The following is an 18,803-nucleotide window of genomic DNA, read 5'->3' on the forward strand; positions in this document are numbered from 1 at the left end:
TCTTTACTGGGACACCTGTTGTATGTAAACTACTGTAACCCATTCTGTTACTTGCCAAATCAAGCAGCTTTGGAAGAAGTCTTAGAAAATATAGTTGTAAAGTTACTTATATAAAATCATATTTAAACTGTAACATACTGTAAGATGAGTGTCAGTGAAACACCTTCTTTGTCTGGGGAATAACCTGTGGTTTGTTGCCTTGCGCTGGGAAAGAATTCAGAACATGGACACATGGGTGGGTTAAGCAGCAGAAAGTTTAATAGTGGAAAGGAGTGAGAAAGAAAAGAGCAGCTTCTTGCTAGAGAGAGGAGAGAGAGGGAAAGAGAGACATCTGGAAAAAAGGAGGATCAATAACAAGTTCTGAAATTGAGGCAGTAATTAATAGCCTACCAACCAAAAAAAGCCCAGGACCAGATGGATTCACAGCCAAATTCTAACAGAGGTGCAAAGAGGAGCTGGTACCATTCCTTCTGAAAGTTTTCCAAGCAATAGAAAAAGAGGGACTCCTCCCCAACTCATTTTATGAGGCCGGCATTATCCTGATACCAAAACCTGGCAGAGATACAACAAAAAAGGAAAGTTTCAGGCCAATATCGCTGGTGAACATTGATGTGAAAATCTTCAATAAAATACTGGCAAACAGAATCCAGCAGCACATCAAAAAGCTTATCCACCATGATCAAGTCGGCTTCATCCCTGGGATGCAAGGCTGGTTCAACATATGCAAATCAATAAACATAATCCATCACATAAACAGAACCAAAGACAAAAACCACATGATTATCTCAATAGATGCAGAAAAGGGCCATCGATAAAATTCAACACCCCTTCGTGCTAAAAACGCTCAATAAACTAGGTATCGATGGAACGTATCTCAAAGTAATAAGAGTTGTTTATGACAAACCCACAACCAATATCACACTGAGTGGGCCAAAGCTGGAAGCATTCCCTTTGTAAACTGGGACAAGACAAGGATGGCCTCTTTCACCAGACCTATTCAATATAGTATTGGAAGTTCTGGCCAGGGAAATCAGGCAAGATAAAGAAATAAAGGATATTCAAATAGGAAGAGAGGAAGTCAAATTGTCTCTGTTTGCAGAAGACGTGATTGTATATTTAGAAAACCCCATCGTCTCAGACCCAAATCTCCTTAAGCTGATAAGCAACTTCAGCAAAGTCTCAGGACACAAAGTCAATGTGCAAAAATCCCAGGCATTCCTATACACCAATAACAGACAAACAGAGAGTCAAATCATGAGTGAACTCCCATTCACAATTGCTACTAAGAGAATAAAATACCTAGGAATACAACTTCTAAGGGATGTGAAGGACCTCTTCAAGGAGAACTAAAAACCACTGCTCAAGGAAACAAGAGAGGACACAAACAATTGGAAAAACATTCCATGTTCATGGATAGGAAGACTCAATATCGTGAAAATGGCCATACTGCCCAAAAGATTCAGTGCTGTCCCCATCAAGCTGCCAGTGACTTTCTTCACAGAATTAGGAAAAAAAAAACTACTTTAAATTTCATATGGACCAACAAAAGAGCCTGGATAGCCAAGATAATCCTAAGCAAAAAGAACAAAGCTGGAGGCATCCCGCTACCTGACTTCAAACTATACTACAAGGCTACAATAACCAAAACAGGATGGCACTGGTACCAAAACAGATATATAGACCAATGAAACAGAACAGAAACCCCAGAAATAATGCCACACATCTACAATCATCTGATCTTTGACAAACCTGACAAAAACTAGCAATGGGGAAAGGATTTGCTATTTATTAAATGATGTTGGCCAGGCATGGTGGCTCATGCCTGTAATCCCAACACTTTAGGAGGCCAAGGCAGGCAGATCATGAGGTCAAGATATCGAGACCATCCTGGCCAACATGGCAAAACCCCATCTCTACCAAATATACAAAAATTAGCTGGGTGTGGTGGCGCGCACCTGTAGTCCCAGCTATTCACAAGACTGAGACAGGAGAATTGCTTGAACCTGGGAGGCGGAGGTTGTAGTGAGCCAAGATGCACCACTGCACTCCAGGCTGGTGACAGGCCAAGACTCCGTCTCAAAAAAAAAAAAAAAATGGTGTTGGGAAAACTGGCTAGCTATATGCAGAAAACTGAAACTGGACCCCTTCCTTACACCTTATACAAACATTAACTGAAGATGGATTAAAGACTTAAACATAAGACCTAAAACCATAAAAACCCTAGAAGAAAACCTAAGCAATATCATTCAGCACATAGGCACGGGCAAAGACTTCGTAACTAAAACACCAAAAGCAATGGCAACAAAAGCCAAAATTGGCAGATGGGATCTAATTAAACTAAAGAGTTTCTGCACAGCAAAGGAACTCCAGAATCTACAAGGAACTTAAATAAATTTACAAGAAAAAAACAACCCTATCAAAGAGTGGGCACAGGATATGAACAGACACTTGTCAAAAGAAGACATTTATGCAGCCAGCAAATGTGAAAAAATGCTCATCATCACTGGTCATTAGAGAAATGCAAATCAAAACCACAATGAGATACCATCTCACACCAGTTAGAATGGCGATCATTACAAAGTTCAGGAAACAACAGATGCTGGAGAGGATGTGGAGAAACGGGAACACTTTTACACTGTTAGTGGGAGTGTAAATTAGTTCAGTCATTGTGAAAGACAGTGTGGCGATTCCTCAAGGATCTAGAATCAGAAATACCATTTGACCCAGCAATCCCATTACTGGGTATATACCCAAAGGATTATAAATCATTCTACTATAAAGACACATGCACACATTTGTTTATTGTGGCACTGTTCACAATAGCAAAGACTTGGAGCCAACCCAAATGTCCATCAGTGATAGGCTATATAAAGAAAATGTGGCACATATACACCATGGAATACTATGTAGCCATAGAAAAGGATGAATTCATGTCTTTTGCAGGGACATGGATGAAGCTGGAAACCATCATTCTCAGCAGACTAACACAGGAACAGAAAACCAAACACCACATATTCTTACTCATAAGTGGGAGTTGAACAATGAGAACACATGGACACAGGGAGGGAAACATCACACACCAGGACCTGTCAGGGGGTGGGGGTCTAGGGGAGGTATAGCATTAGGAGAAATTCCTAATGTAGATGAGGGATTGATGGGTGCAACAAACCACCATGGTACGTGCATGCCTATGTAACAAACCTGCACGTTCTGCACATGTATCCCAGAACTTAAAGTATAATTTTTTTAAAAGTGGGGTTGGGGGAAGATGGCAGACCACAGCAGATTGCATAGGCAGGATGGAGGAGGTAGTGTTTGATTTACGTAGGGCCCACAGATTGGTGTGATCAGGTGTGTCATTTACATAATGTATGGGGAAGGCTGGCTGCCCCACCCTAATCTTATTATGCAAATGAATTATCCTTGACTGGCACCATCTTGTCTGCTCCTTACTCTACATGTGGCTGGCAGAGAAGGGAAAATGGAGCCACCACCTTGAACATGGCTAGTCCCTAGTTCCTGCTGGCATTCACCCGTGCAAGCTCCCAGCTTGCTTGTCTGTGTCTGCAGCTCAACTTTACAGGGTGCTCTTTGTTAGAAAATGATTTTGGGCTGCTTTTCATTAAAAAGAAAAGCCTTACCGAGGACTCCAATACCCTTTCTTACTATCTGTCTAAGTAATTTCATCTTAACTCCTGTATCATCAGTGCTCATGATGGAGTCAGTTTTGGTTAGGCAAGACAAAAAATACCATTTACACTCAGGAGCGGTGGCTCATGCCTGTAACCCTAGCACTTTGGGAGGCTGAGACAGGAGGATCATTTGAGCCCAGGAGTTCGAGACCAGCCTGGACAATATAGTGAGACCCATCTCTCCAAAACACAAATTTAAAAAAAAAATTAGCTGGACATGGTGGTGCACACTTGTAGTCCCAGCTACTCTACTCTGAAGGCTGAGGTGGGAGAAGGCAGAGGTGGGAGAATCTCTTGAACCTAAAAAGATTGAGGCAACAGTAAGCTCTGATGGCACCACTGCATGCTAGCCTGGGCAAAGAGTGAGACCGTGTCTCAAAAAAGGAAAAAAAAATACCATTAACTTCAAAGTGAAAATTAATTATAAATGTAAGAAGCCAGGTGTGATTCTGAAGAAAGCATATATCCGGAAAATACTTATTGAATTCTGATTAAATAAACTTTTTTTATTTTGGAATTTTTTGCCAAGATTTTTTGTGGAGATTAAGTCAGCTTTTCTTATTTAAGATAAAATGTAATAAGAAAATGCAAAACTTCAGTTTTCTTGGGAAGTAACTAATATGTAGAATACGTAAAATTCTGAGTTAACCTAGTGTAGATCCTCTTAAATAACAGAGGATTTTATTTGCAGGTAGATTTCAGACAGGTTTCCTCTCCTGTACCCTGCATGCTCTGATTAATGTAGGTTACACATTTTAAAGTGGCAGCTTTTTAGAATGTATGTAGGCTTCAGCGTGTAGGCTTCTGTATTCAAATTCATATTAGCGTATGCTACTGGAAGGTGCCGGCTGTCTAAATACGTAGGTCGGATACCCTGACTTATTGCATATTATTTGCTTTGATAAACATTAAAGTTTAGGCCGGGCGCGGTGGCTCATGCCTGTAATCCCAGCACTTTGGGAGGCTGAGGCGGGCGGATCACAAGGTCAGGAGATCGAGACCACGTTGAAACCCCGTCTCTACTAAAAATACAAAAAAAAAATTAGCCGGGCGCGGTTGTGGGCGCCTGTAGTCCCAGCTACTCGGGAGGCTGAGGCAGGAGAATGGCGTGAACCCGGGAGGCGGAGCTTGCAGTGAGCCGAGATCGCGCCACTGCACTCCAGCCTGGGCGACAGAGCGAGACTCCGTCTCAAAAAACAAAAAAAAAAAAACAAAAAAAAAAACAAACAAACATTAAAGTTTATACTGTTAATTTTTCCTTTCAATATGAATTTTAATGTTCACCTTTATTCTTAATGTTTGCCTGCTCACATATGAGGCTTTGTATTAATAGTATATAGTGGGCATCAAGGACAAGTGGGATATTATTTAATCAAAACCACCTTTATAATAATTAAGTATATTTTCTACTAAGTACCACCAAATCAGAGAAGAGTTAATCGTGTATGCATGTGCTAGGAAATGTTATAGGTATTGGAAATAAAAGCGGTGAACAACAAAGAAAATGATCCTACCCCCTCAGAGCTTACAGTGTAATATGGGCTGGCAGGAAGAAGTAAATAAGTACAATGAACAACTAGCTTCTTGTAAATGCTCTGAAGAAAATAAAATTAGAGACAACTGGATCGGGGTGTTACTTAGTATTTGATGTTATTAGAAGCATAATTTGATGGTGAATTATTTCAGTTTAAAATTTTTTAAATTATTAAAGTTATTTAAGTTTAAAAATTGTCATTGCTTCAGGTGTATCGGACTTTCTCTCTCCCTCTCTCTCTCTCTCTCTCTCTCTCTATATATATATATATATATATATATATGAAGACTTTCTCTTTATATATATATAAAAATATATATATGAATGAATATATGAAACACACACAGAGGAACAGAGAAGAGATTCTAAAATGTATGCCAAACAGAATTCCACTTCCATGCATGAAGAATTAGCTGTCACAGAATTCACTGCCTCTCCCTACTGTAAGCAACTGGACAAAATATATTAAATGATTGGTTGCAGACAACAGGCAGCTCAGGGCTGTGATCCCTGAGAGAAGGGAAATAAGCGAGGTGAGCCCCAGCTTACTGCCTAAGGCGGTTTTCACAGGCCCAAGAACAAGGAATACGAAACCAAACAGCCCTATGATCTGCGTTGAAGAGACAAATATTACAGTCTGAGGAGGTGAGACAGCTGGAATTTGTAAAGGAGACTACCAGAGATGAGGGGGCTTCATAGGAGTGTAGAACTTTGTATAGCTACAGAGGATACTCTCTGAGCCCTTGGCCAGGTACTGCTTTGCTTGTGTGCGTGGTGAAGCTCCACAGAATGGGGAAAGAACTACTGGAAAGCAATAGGCTGAACAACTTCTGTAGCTCACAGAGGGCTGAGTTTAGTTATGTTCCCACCTGCAGAGTGAAAAGACCTCAAAATACAAGGGAAATAGGATCGAGTCTGCAGAAGAGTATCACCTTAGTAATGAGGATAAATTATCCCTGGATCAAAGTCTGCTCTGGACTTGCCCAAACAAAGCTTAAAAGCAAGCCGTGGGAGATAAAACTGATCTAAAGTTAACTGCCTGCCAGAACAAGTCTAACACTCTTAACAAAATCAAGAACCACCCCCCCAAAAAAATTAATGACCAGCATCCAATCAAAAATTACCAGAAATGTATGGAAGTAGTAAAATAAGACCTATACCCAGGAGGAAAATCAATCAATAGAAACAAACCTAGAAATTACAGATGGAATTAAACACAGAAAAGAAAAGAAGGTTAAAATAACTGTTACAGATATATTCTCTATGACCTGGAATGTAAAGGGGAAACGTGCATGTTGAGAAGAGCAATGTCAGAAAAAAGGTTCAAGTGAAACTTCTGAAGGTGAAAAATGAAATGTCTGAAGTGGGGGAAAAAAACAAAAACAAAAAAACCGCTGGATTGAGGTAGCAGTACATTAGAAACTGAAGAAGAAAAGATCAGTGAACTTGAAGGTATTGCAATAGGAATTTCCAATATGGGGCAAGAGATGAAAAACTGAAAAAAATAAAGACAGCCGTAGTAAATTGTGGGTATATATCAAGTGGTCTCAAATATGTGTAAATGGTGTCCTAGAAAGATAAGTGGAGGTAAAGGTAGCAATTTTAAAAGACCAAACTTCTTCAAATATGATGAAAATGATAAAATCTAAGAACCAAGAAGCTCAGTGAGCTCTAAAAAGAAATAAAGAAAACTGTAGTAAGACACATGACAGTCAAATTGTTGAAAAGCAATAATAAATAGAAAATCTCAAAATCATCCAAAGAAAAAAGGCAATATGCACAGAGGAACAAAAAGTAAGAATGAAATAATTAAACAGAAACACTGCAAGTTGGAAGACCATGGACCAACATCTTTAAAGTACTGAAGGGGAGGGACAGAAGTAGGGGGAAACAAAGGAAGACTATCACCCTAGAATTTAGCATAAATTTCTTCAGAAGTGAAAGAGAAATAAAGACTTTATTTCAGAAAAACAAAAGCTAAAACTAGTTACCACCAGCACACCTGCACAACAAAAAATGTTAAACTTTTCCAGGCTGAAGGAAAAAACAACAGATGGAAATTTAGATTTAAATGAGGGGAAATATGGAAGACATTTCTTTTTTATTTTTGATCTCTTTAAAAGAACATTGACTTTTAAGCCAAATTAATAATAATGTATGGGGTTTATAACATACATAGAAATAAAATGATAGCAGCATCAAGGATAGGAGAGAGGAGACCATAAGATTCTTGCATTGTTTAACCCAGGAATACAAGGTTGGTTAATCATTCAAAAGTTAGTCAATGTAATTCTACAGACTAAAAAGAAAATGATATAATCATCTCCATATGCATGCACAGAAAGCACTGGATAAGTTAAACATTCATTATAAAATCTCTTGGGAAACTAGGAATAGATGAAACTTCCTGACTTGATAAAGGATGTTTTTGAAAAACTTAACAGGTAACCACACTTACTTGTTTTGTTTCACAACAGTATGATTATGCACATAGAAAAATCCTACAGTAGAAACAAAACAAGAGAAGCTATTCACACTAGTAAGTCTGTTTAGTGGACTTGTAGGATACAAGACCAATATACAAAAAAAGTTTTTCTATACTAGCAATAAGTAATAGAGAATGGAAAATTTGAAGGCAAAGCATTTAAGATATCATATGAAATACTTGTGGATAAATTTAACAAAATGCTTGCAATATTGTATACTCTATAAACTGCAAAACATTGTTGAGGTAAGGAAGACCTAAATAAAATGGAGATACAAACCATATTTATGGCTATTATTGACATACCATATTCACTTGCTATTATTTAGATACCAATTTTTCCAAAATTGGTATACATTCAGCACTATTCCAACAAAAATCCCAGATTGCCTGTTTTGTGACAAAAAATTTAAATGTATGTTTGCTGTATCATCCAGCAATCCCCTTCCAGATATTTACCCAGTAGAAATGTATGTATCTGGGGATATGCACCCCAGCTATATTTGTGAAAGCCAAAAACTGGAAATAGTATAAATATCCTTCAAATGTCCATACAATGGAATAACTACTAATAGAGAAAAAGGAACAAACTACCAAGACACATAATAACATACATAAATCACAAAAGGTTTTGGTAAAGACGCTGAGTATGTAAGACTACATATTAAGTTTGTTTGTATGGAATTCCAGAAAAGATGTAGCTCTAGTGACAGAAAGCCCATCAGTGGTTGCTGGGAAAGGCAGGCAGTTTCAGGGACTGGCTGCAGAGAGTCATGAAGGAACTGTTTGGGGTGACGGGACGGTTCTATATCTTGACTAAAGTGGCGGTTACATGACTCTTTTCATTGGCAAAACTCCTCAAATTGTGCACTTAAAACTGGTGAATGTTAGTAAATGTAAACTATACTTCGATGAAGCTGATTTTTCAAGTATGGAAAAGTTTTTCATAAAGTACGTTTGACAATTTGGTAATCCTTGTGTGAGTAAACAGTATGATGGATTCCTCAAGAAGCGAACACACTCTTTTTCTGAAGTGACAAAAGTAGAACTGTTTACTTTGCCTGGGATCAGCCCATGTGCAGGTTATGAAGTTCTGTTAACGTGACTTCCTAATGAATGAATATGGACACATCTGTGTTCAGCTTAAATAACCGGGAGAGTAAAGAGATTTGAAGCCATGTATTTTGAAGAAAATGAGAAGGAATGAGAGGTGTTTCACCAAGGGAAGGAATCACTGGAGGTGAAATGAGGTACAGTGAGGCTGTCTCTAGATATTTGAAGTACTCTAGAATGTGGAGGGATTGGGGCATTTTTTTTTTTTTTCTTAAATGTTCTGGCTACAGGGAGATAGCTGTCTACCCACCACAAAGCTTCCCGGTTATTCGAGTTTGGTAACTTTTTAGACTGGATGCCGTTGACAAAGGCAGTATGCTGTAAAGGAGATTCTAAACACTTCTGAAGAATAGGCTCGTTTTCAGCTTGTGTTAATACATGGTAACTGTGTTAATACATGGCAACTGATGCCGCAGATGACTCAGATTCAACAGCCACTCATTTCTATTGCTTGATCTCTCTGCCCCAGCTGACTGTTTTGCTTACTGCTTGTTTCTGTTCATTCGTTCATAAGTTCATTCTTACAAATTTGATTTGCACAGTGCCATTCTTTGCTGGTTCTTCTGTTACTTCTCTTAATGTTGTTGTTTTCTAATGATGGAAACGGGATTTGATGGATGACTGAACTACATCGCTTTCAACTACATCGCTTTTCAAAGTGATTTCCAATCCTATGGTCTCTTAAATTACAAACGATTACAGAATTCATATAAATCCTCTCCCCTAAAATTGGAAATTATTTTGTAAAGAAACAAAGAAAAGAGTATGCAATGCAGTATAGACTTGCCCATCCACTTAGGAAATGTCTTACCCTCTCCAAGTCAGTTTCCTTATTTTGCAAAATGGAGATAACAATATTCACCTCACGGTGATTGTGTGGATCAGATGACTGCAGTAAAACAATAAATGCAAAAATACTGTGCCTTGAAAAAGCACTAGCTACCCAGAATTTTCACTGATTTGGTTATTAAGGTGTATATGTTTATATTATAAATCTGTGTGGGTTTCTTATTTGTTAGTTGGAGTTGTATCCATGCAGGAGATTTTATACTTGTAGATGGCTAATCTGATTAAACTTCACACATAAATATATTGACTGAAGAGTGCTGACTTTCCGTCCCCCATAAATAAGACTTGTCTGCTCTGGTTATCACATAGTTTGACTCTCGAAAAGTTGCTTTGGTGGGTGATGTCTTTAGGGTTTAATCATTCAGCATAGGCTTTATCTATAAGAGGGCAACATATTATTTGTTGAATTTATTTACATTCTGTCTCTTTCCAAAAGTACTAGAGGCAGGACAAGTTTATTTTAAGCAGTGATTTACAGGCAAAATCCTAAGGCAAATCTATCCTTTCATTTATTTGTCTTGCTTTAGCTGGACAGCGAGTATAATAACCTAATGTTGACCCTGGTATTTTTAGCTGCAGTTCTAGGAGTTTTGTTCCACAGTAACACCCAAGGAATAAACATTTTATCTACTACATGGATAGACTTTTTAATCAATAATAATAGTCATATTGATTTAATAATGAATTAGATCTGAATCCCCAGTGTATTCAATATCAAGCCATTTAACTTTTCTTGTTGATTTTTTTTATTATATGCAAAAGGATCATCACAGATTTTTTTTTCATATCAGAGTATTTTCCCTCAGATGTTCCTCACAACCAATTCTTTTCACCATTAATTTCTAAAGAAATGTAAATTTTAATTTTAATATAGCTGAGACTGGAGAGGGGATGATAAAAATAATTCTTCACCATAGATAGAATGTATTCTCACAATGTGAAGTAACATTTAAAATCTGTGCCACGGCTTTCCTCTTTGGCCGATTTGTAAGGTTTTAGTCACATGCTAAAGGACTCATGGTTAGTTGACGTTAGGGCTGAGCCTCAAGCTGAGTGCCTTGTTTCTGATCTAACTCTGTGTCCCCTGGCACAGGATGTCCTAGTGCTGTTGCTGTCCCTGCATTGATTCTTGTGTTATATAATATCCCTGACTTTTTTGGATCATATTCTCAACCAAATATAGCCAGAATGTAAAAGTTTTAATATAGAATATGCTCAAGGGTAACCATTTTTGTGTATAATAACTTTTACCCATTTTTTTTAAGTGAGTCCTGTTTTATCTGGGGGGTTGTTTATAGATTTTCTACACTCTGATGTTAAATGCCTTGATTCTTTTGCTCAAGGATGTACAGAGACATGATCTTGGCTCATTGCAACCTCTGCCTCCCAGGTTCAAGCAATTCTCCTGCCTCAGCCTCCTGAGAAGCTGGGATTATGGGTGCCCACCACCATGCCTGGCTAATTTTTTTGTACTTTTAGTAGAGACAGGGTTTCACCATGTTGGCCAGGCTGGTGTTGAATTGCTGACCTCAGGTGATCCTCCCACCTTGGCCTCCCAAAGTGCTGGGATTACAGGTGTGAGCCACCACGCCCAGCCTAGTGACCCAAGATTTCTTTACCCCACATTTCTTTTAAATATTCAGCCAATTGACAAATACTGATAAACATACAAGAATGCAGGATATAGAATTTTTATGAGCCCTTATTGAAAAAATTACCAGAAGACAAATTTCAGCCAAAAAAAGAGGTGGATGGAAAGCTATCATCTAAACATTGAATTACACTCTATCTGAAGGACTAAAACAAATGAGGAAATGATTGCCACAGAATAGAATGTAAATGATATTATTCCGACAGTGTAGAAATAATAGAACTTATAAAAGGTGGGCGAGGAAGGAAAGAAAAGGAGAGAGGTTCTGTAAGCATGCTAATATCCTCAGATTTTATAGCTGGGAGACAAAAATTATCACTTAAAACAGGAAGATATACGTAAAGGTTAAAAAAGCAAACAGCAATAAACAGTTTAAAAATAATTGAAAGTGTGCACAGAAGGATGACAGAAAATGAAAATAGTCTTACTCATCATTGTTCTTATTAGAGAGTTAATGGGCACAAACATTTTTATAGTTGGATGCATAAAAGTAACTGTAGGAATAGGAATATGCCCCTTCTCAGTGATCATATAAAATACAGGTAAGGCAAAGAAAGCACAGATTACAATGCAGAAGATTTTTTTTAAAAGCAACAGAAGCTCAGAAATTGAAAACGTTTTTAAAAATACTATTTGCAAAATAGCATAAAAAATGTAAAACACAGTTGATGCTCATTATTCACAGATTCCATGTTTACAAAGTTACCTACTGACTAAAATTTACTTGTAACTCCCAAATTAATACTCAGGGTCCTTTTGCAATTATTTGTGGATGTATGCACAGTGGTAAGATATGTGAGTAGCCTCCCCAGGGCACACGTTCCCAGGTGAGGCCCAACTAGGCAAAGCTCTGCCTTCTTGCTTCACTTCTCATACTGTCAACAAGTGTTCTTTGCATGGTCTATTCAGGGCTAAGTTTTTCTCACTTTTGTGCTTTTCTTGGTGATTTCACTGTTTGAAATGTCGCCCAAGCGTGGTGTTGAAGTGTTCTCTAGTGTTCCTAGGTGCAAGAAGACTGATGTACCTTACAGAGAAAATGCATGTTAGATTATCATTGTTCAGTTAAAGTGCTCTTGACTGTGAGTTCGATGGAAATGAATTAACAATACAGTACACCAGAAAAAGAAGGAGGAGATTTGTTAATACGTACATGAAGGCCACACTGGAAAGTGCTACAGTAACATGTACAGTGTATTACGAAGCTATGGGAAAAATGGGAAAATGGCTAAATGATGGGAAAGTGACTAAATGTGGAAGTTCATGATATGACAGCCAGTTTAAAAAGCATAGTGGACAATATTGTTCTGAAACTGAAAGCCAAAGAAATTTATGGTCACATTACCCAGGGGCGGGAAAATGGTAAACCCTTCTTGGTTAGTGTTTCGTTATAAAGATTATTATGTGATTATTTGTAAGAAATATATATTAAGTGAGGTATTTTTAAACAGAAAAACAGAAAACAAGTATTTGATCATTTGACAAAAGCGTTGCAACAAGAGCCTCCTAGGAACTGAATCCTGTATTTTCCTTAGGAGCAGTGGCTCAGTATTCAGTAAATCAATGTTTGTGACTACTTGATAGAATATAACTGTGAATAATGAGAATTGACTGCACTTAGGGATAAATCTAACAAAAGATGTGGAAGACCTTTATGCAGAAACCTATAAAAACATTGCTGAGAGAAGTTGAGGACCTAAATATATGGAGAGATACGCCGTGTTCATGGATCAGAAAACTCAACAGTGATGTGAATTCTACCAAAATCTGTAAATTCAGTACAATACCAATCAAAATCCCAGCAGACTTTTTAATAGAAATTAATAAGCTGATTCTAAATTTCATTTGAAAATGTGAAAAACCTAAAATTGCCAAAACTACTTTGAAACATAAGAACAGAGTTGGAGTATTCACAGTGACTTCAAGACTTTATTTTAAAGCTACAGTAATTAAGATAGTGTGGTATTGGTGTAAAGATAGATAAATAATTCATCACAGTGGAGCCCAGAAATAGACCCATATATATGGACATGGTTTTTGACAAAGATGCGAAGGCAATTCTGTTGAAAAAGGATAGTCTTTTAAACAGACGGTGCTGTTTCATTTATACATGCAGAAATATGAATTTGATTTATAATCTTCACTGTGTACAAAACTTAGTTCATCATGGATCATAAAACTAAATATAAAACTTCTAAAAGAAAACATAGAAGAAAAATCTTCACAACTTTGAGTTAGGCAAAAATTTCTTAGATATAAAACCAAAAATGTGATTTATAAAAGAACAAATTGATAAGTAGACATCAAAGTTAAGAACTTATACCCTTTGGAATAAACTCTTCAGAGAATGCAAAGACAAGGTACACAGACTGGTAGAAAATATTTGCAAATCATTTATCTGATAAAGAATATGTATTCAGAATGTATAAACTCTCAAAACAACAATAAGAAAATCCAATTTGTGAAAATAGGCAAAAGAATTGAACAGAGACTTCCCCAAAGAAGATATATAGATGTCATATTTATATATGAAAATATTATCAGCCTCATTAATCATTAGGGAAATACAAATTAAAACCACAATGAGATATCACTACACACTCATATGGATGGCTAACATTAAAAGACTGACAATCCCAAAAGTTGGCAGGATTGGATCTAACCCAATGTTCATCAACAGACGAATGAATGAACAAATTGTGGTATATCATTAAAACTGAATACTCTGCAATAAAAAAGTAAAAAAAAAAAAAAAAGATAATGAACTGTTGATACATGCATATGCTGAAAACAAACTATAGCTTTTATAAGCACTGTGACTGTTGAAATGGTTAGCTAATATTTCTAAACATAAAGCCAAAATCCTAGAAATATTAAAGAAAGATGGAGAATTCTTCACTTAATCTAGGAGTGAGGAAAGCTTTTCTAATTATAAAGTAAAATCCAGAAATCATAAAGAAAATACTGATGAGTTTGACTATAGAAACTTTTTAAAAAATCTGCATGACAAAAAATAAACACACAACACTTTAAGTAAAGTCAAAACACAAATGAGTGGGAAGATTTGCAACTCATATCACAGACAATAGAAATCTTTTTTAGTATATAAAGACTGCCTGTGTCAATAAGAGACAAGCAACCCAAAAAATAATTAGCAAAGGATATAAACTGTTCATAGTAAATAAAAAAAGAGATAACTCTTAAACATTCTTAAAAGCCTTATTCATAATAGTAGAAATGCTAATTAAAAGCACTATGAGATGATTCTTTTCACATATCAGAAGGTAAAGATACCTGCCATTTTACACTTTACTCCCTATAGTGGTGACAGTGGGGAAAACATACTCTCATATAGTTCTGGTGAGAATGCAAGTTGGTGTAACTTCTATGAAAAGTAGTTTGACAATAACTATCAATATCAGAAGTGGACATACCGTGTACCATTTGATCGAGCAATTTTGTTTCTAGCAATTTGTCCTATAGATATATTTCCCTATATGCAAAACGAATACCTGCATATTTATTACAGTACTGCTTGAAAATATACTTTAAATAATTTAATGTCTGCTAAAAAATGCATTAAATAAGCCATGCTGCATGTATACATCAGAAAGAATGAGACAGCACTGTAACTACATTATATAGATAATTCTATAAGTTATTGTGTTAAAGAAGCAGGGAACAGAACACTGTAAGCAGTATGCTATCATTTCTGATGTGTATACTATGCTAGTGTAGGCATAGACTTTTCTCTGGAAGGATATATAAGAAACTAGTAGTAGTGGCTTTCTTAGTGATAGAAGATTGGAATTGGAAGGGAGATACTATTCACTGGTAACATTTAGTAACTTGTGTACATATTACCTTACTTAAAATATCTTTTGCTCTACAAATCAGTCAAGAACCCGAGGGACCCCATAAAATTAAGTGTTATAGAGATTATAAATGTTATAGTAATCAAAACAATTGACTAATAGTAATTATGTGTTGTGTACTGTTCTTTGGGTACTTTGCAAACATCATCTGAGTTTTTCCAGCAAAACCCTTCAAGGTAGTTGTACTTTTCGGATTAAGAAATAGATTCAGGGTATGGCCTAAGAATACACAGCTAATAAGGAGCCTTTTAAGAAGTTCAGTTTAATGATGCTTGAGGAGTAACATCCGGATATATCCAGGCTTTGAAGAAAAACATTTGTGAATGGCATTGCGTGATGGCAGATACTTCCGAGGAAGGCATTCATTATTTTACTCAAAATCGTGTATACTAAGGTTGTAATTTGCATGTTTCCAGCAGACTCAACATCTTGAAAATACCAACTGTCAAAATATATTTTGCTTTTTGAGAATAAATATTTTCATGATTCTGTATAACTAGAATGTGGCCTTATTGATCTGGTTTTATTCCATAAAGAAAATGAGCTTATTCAGCAGATGAACAAATTTTAAATTTAGGCCAAGTCTTAAAAAATTCAAGTAAAATAAGGGAAAAATTTGAATCTTCCCCTTTTTGTTTACATCTTTTCAATGGGGACTTTGGCTTCTATCGCTATAAATAATCAATAGGATGTTGTATTTTGTTTTCTTTGGAGCTTATCCTCGTAAGTTTCAATCTTTGTATTCCTCAGTACTCAAGAGTTCATTTTGACAGCTGATAAACTGGGTTACATATTAAAACAATTACATGGTAAGTCATTGGGTATCTTAGTATAAAATCGATTTATGTCAGATTCAATTTACAGCATCTGGAAGTTTGCCTGCTCATGCCAACAAACTAGGACTTGCATTTACTACTGACTCACTATAACACACAGTATATTGTGGATGCCTATATACTTTTTCTCCAGTGCTCTTTAGAAACAAGTTATGTACCTTGTTTTACCTAGTAAGTGCATTTTTTAAAGAGCAATAGGCAAATCGAATTATTGAACAAGGAATTTTGCTTTTTCAACTTAGTCATTTGCAGGATGCTTTATTTTTGCTTATGATTCGTTTTTGTTAGGTTTACTTGTTCAAAGTTTTGCTTCCCATGGCGAGTAGCTCATATATATGTCAATACTTAAATATTTAGAGAAGTAAATGTAGGATGTCACAGCAGATAGATTCATATGCATCCTTTAAAGCATTATCTGTTGACTAAATAGATGTCTTCTCACAAAATTTACCAACTCCTGTTCTTACATGAGACTGCAGTTAGATTTTCTCTCTCTCTTAGTCTTAATATGTACAATAAGAAATCTTATTATTTTAATTTTTACTATAGCACTTGGCATTTCACAAGAATGTTGCACCTTCATTTCTTCCTCTGCGGCATTTTGCTCACATCTGGAAATGTAAAATGTTCAAAAGCAAACGCAATGCTGTTTTAAAGAATGGGGTTGTTCAGGGTCACTTTCTCCATCTCTTATCAGGTAAGTGTGGCCCTCCCTAACTTTCTTCTCTAGGTGACCTTGGGTGGTCCTTACTACAGGATCAGTCCTTGAAGTGACCAGCAGTTATGACGCCTGCTGTGTGTATGTTGAGATGGGTGTGATTTCAGAGCATTGCCTCACACTGTGGTATGTGACGCTTTCAGGTCTGTACCCCTGCTGCCTCCTCTCATGCTTTGTAGGGAGTTGCTACACCGAGTCGGTGTGAGATATCGTCAGAGTCTGCATTAAAGTGTGCACTTTCTCAACTGAGACCAAAAGGCAGAACTTTGAAAGTCCTGATTGGCTTTCATTTATGGTAACTAGTGTACAGTGCATGGTTGATAATGTAAACATGTCTATATAGATATGTGACTGAATCACAGCATTCCTATGTGGGAAGGCTAGACTTTGCCCCTATTTTCCAAAAGATATGGGACGAATAAAGCAATAAAAAGAATTGATTGGGTTGGGTGCAATGGCTCACAGCCATAGCCCCAGCACTTTAGGAGGCCAAGGCAGATAGACTGCTTGAGCCCAGTAGTTCAAAACCATCCTAGCCAACATGGATAAAACCCATCTTTACAAAAAAATACGAAAAATTAGGTGGGTGTGGTGGTGTGTGCCTGTGGTCCCAGCTACTCGAGAGGCTAAGTCAGGAGAATTGCTTGCGCCTGGGAGATTGAGGCTGCAGTGAGCCATGACCATGCCACTGTATTCCAGCCACGGTGACAAAGTGAGACCCTGTCTCAAAAAAAATAAAAATAAAAATAAATAAAAATAAAAAAGTTTGCACATTAGGTTGACTTGATACGTTCTAAAACACAATGAAAAAATCCATACAAACTTGAATATGAACCTTTCACTTGTTTAGCAATTTGTCATAAACTGGGTAGATACAGGAGCTGAAATATCTCAGCTGTTAGCAATGACCTTTCTGGGGACAAGGTCAGCACTTGTACAGGTGACAAAAATGAGGCCAGAGGCCTAACTTGCCCAGAGTCCCACAGGCAGCCCGTGTTGGATTGGAGATTGAGCCCAATCTGTACTATTAGCCAAATAATACACTGCTGGAATTGAAGGCTGGTTTAAAAAGACTGGAGTTCTTACCCTCAAGGAGCTTTTCATCTGATTGGAAGTGGTAGGATTCCTGGGAACAGATGTCCACAAAGCATGTGAATGTCACCTGCCCAGCTCTCTGGCTGCAACCCTTGGTGTTCATGTTTTCCCAACTATGTTCAAGTCAGATCATCTTCTGAAACTAGTACCACCAGCCAGATCTAGCTTCTTTGTACTTGGGAGTCATCCCAAATTAGAAACAGGCTCTCCTCACACATTCTTACTCTCTCTGGTGTCTGTGCTTGCTGATAGATTGAGCGTGTCTGCCCCAGCCCTGTCCAGCACTCTGTGTGCCATAGATTCTGTGCCAGGGTTTATCGAATAGCTCAGTAAACCAATCCAGGATGGGCTCAGGAGTGGCCCAGGGCCAAGTTCAAAGCTATTGCCTCTAACAAATAGGCCTATCATTTTGATTTACTAGAAAATGATGTTGATTCTGATGAAATCCAAGTTAGCACTTTTTGACTTTCTTATCGTAGCCATGGTTCAGGCACTTGTTTGAAATGTGGTTCCTTGAAAAGATAGAATATTTTAAAGAGTGTGTTTCATGCAACATAAATTGTGAATTCCTTTAGCCACCTCCTCTCTTTAGAAATAGTACTCATACATATTTTAAACATAAATTGACAAAGATGGCAGAGACCTCATCTTCCCTGTAGCAAATTGAACCAGACTGATTGAGGATTTATTGCCTAATTATACTTGTCAGCCTGACATAAAAGTCATTAGTTCTAGAAAAATATGTTTGTCATACCAGGATTATCTCTAATTAATACAGTCAATATCTAGCATATACTTAAAGCCAAACGCTATAGTGGTTTCCAAAGTATGTGTTATGGACTGCAGGGAACTGCTGTAAATACAGGTTCATATTTGAAGAGAGAAAATGCCATGTTTTATATACATCATTTCCTCTGCTTTGAATCCAGTGAAATCAGTGCTACTGATATTGACTCCC

General features: G+C 37.1%; 1 protein-coding gene across 3 annotated transcripts in view; it reads left to right on the plus strand.

Moving 5' to 3' along the window:
- PELI2 (pellino E3 ubiquitin protein ligase family member 2) overlaps positions 1-18,803 on the plus strand; it is a 189,756-nt gene that overhangs the window by 139,435 nt on the left and 31,518 nt on the right. The window contains exon 3 of one of the 3 annotated variants that reach the window (XM_077938776.1): positions 16,582-16,729. The exons of the other annotated variants lie outside the window; for them this stretch is intronic. Within the exon in view, the coding sequence (XP_077794902.1) occupies positions 16,691-16,729 (39 nt within the window). The 5' untranslated portion in view covers positions 16,582-16,690. The remainder of the gene's footprint in view (positions 1-16,581; positions 16,730-18,803) is intronic. 3 annotated transcript variants of the gene reach the window in all.

This window comes from Macaca mulatta, chromosome 7, assembly GCF_049350105.2.
Source record: "Macaca mulatta isolate MMU2019108-1 chromosome 7, T2T-MMU8v2.0, whole genome shotgun sequence".
Taxonomy (NCBI): domain Eukaryota; kingdom Metazoa; phylum Chordata; class Mammalia; order Primates; family Cercopithecidae; genus Macaca; species Macaca mulatta.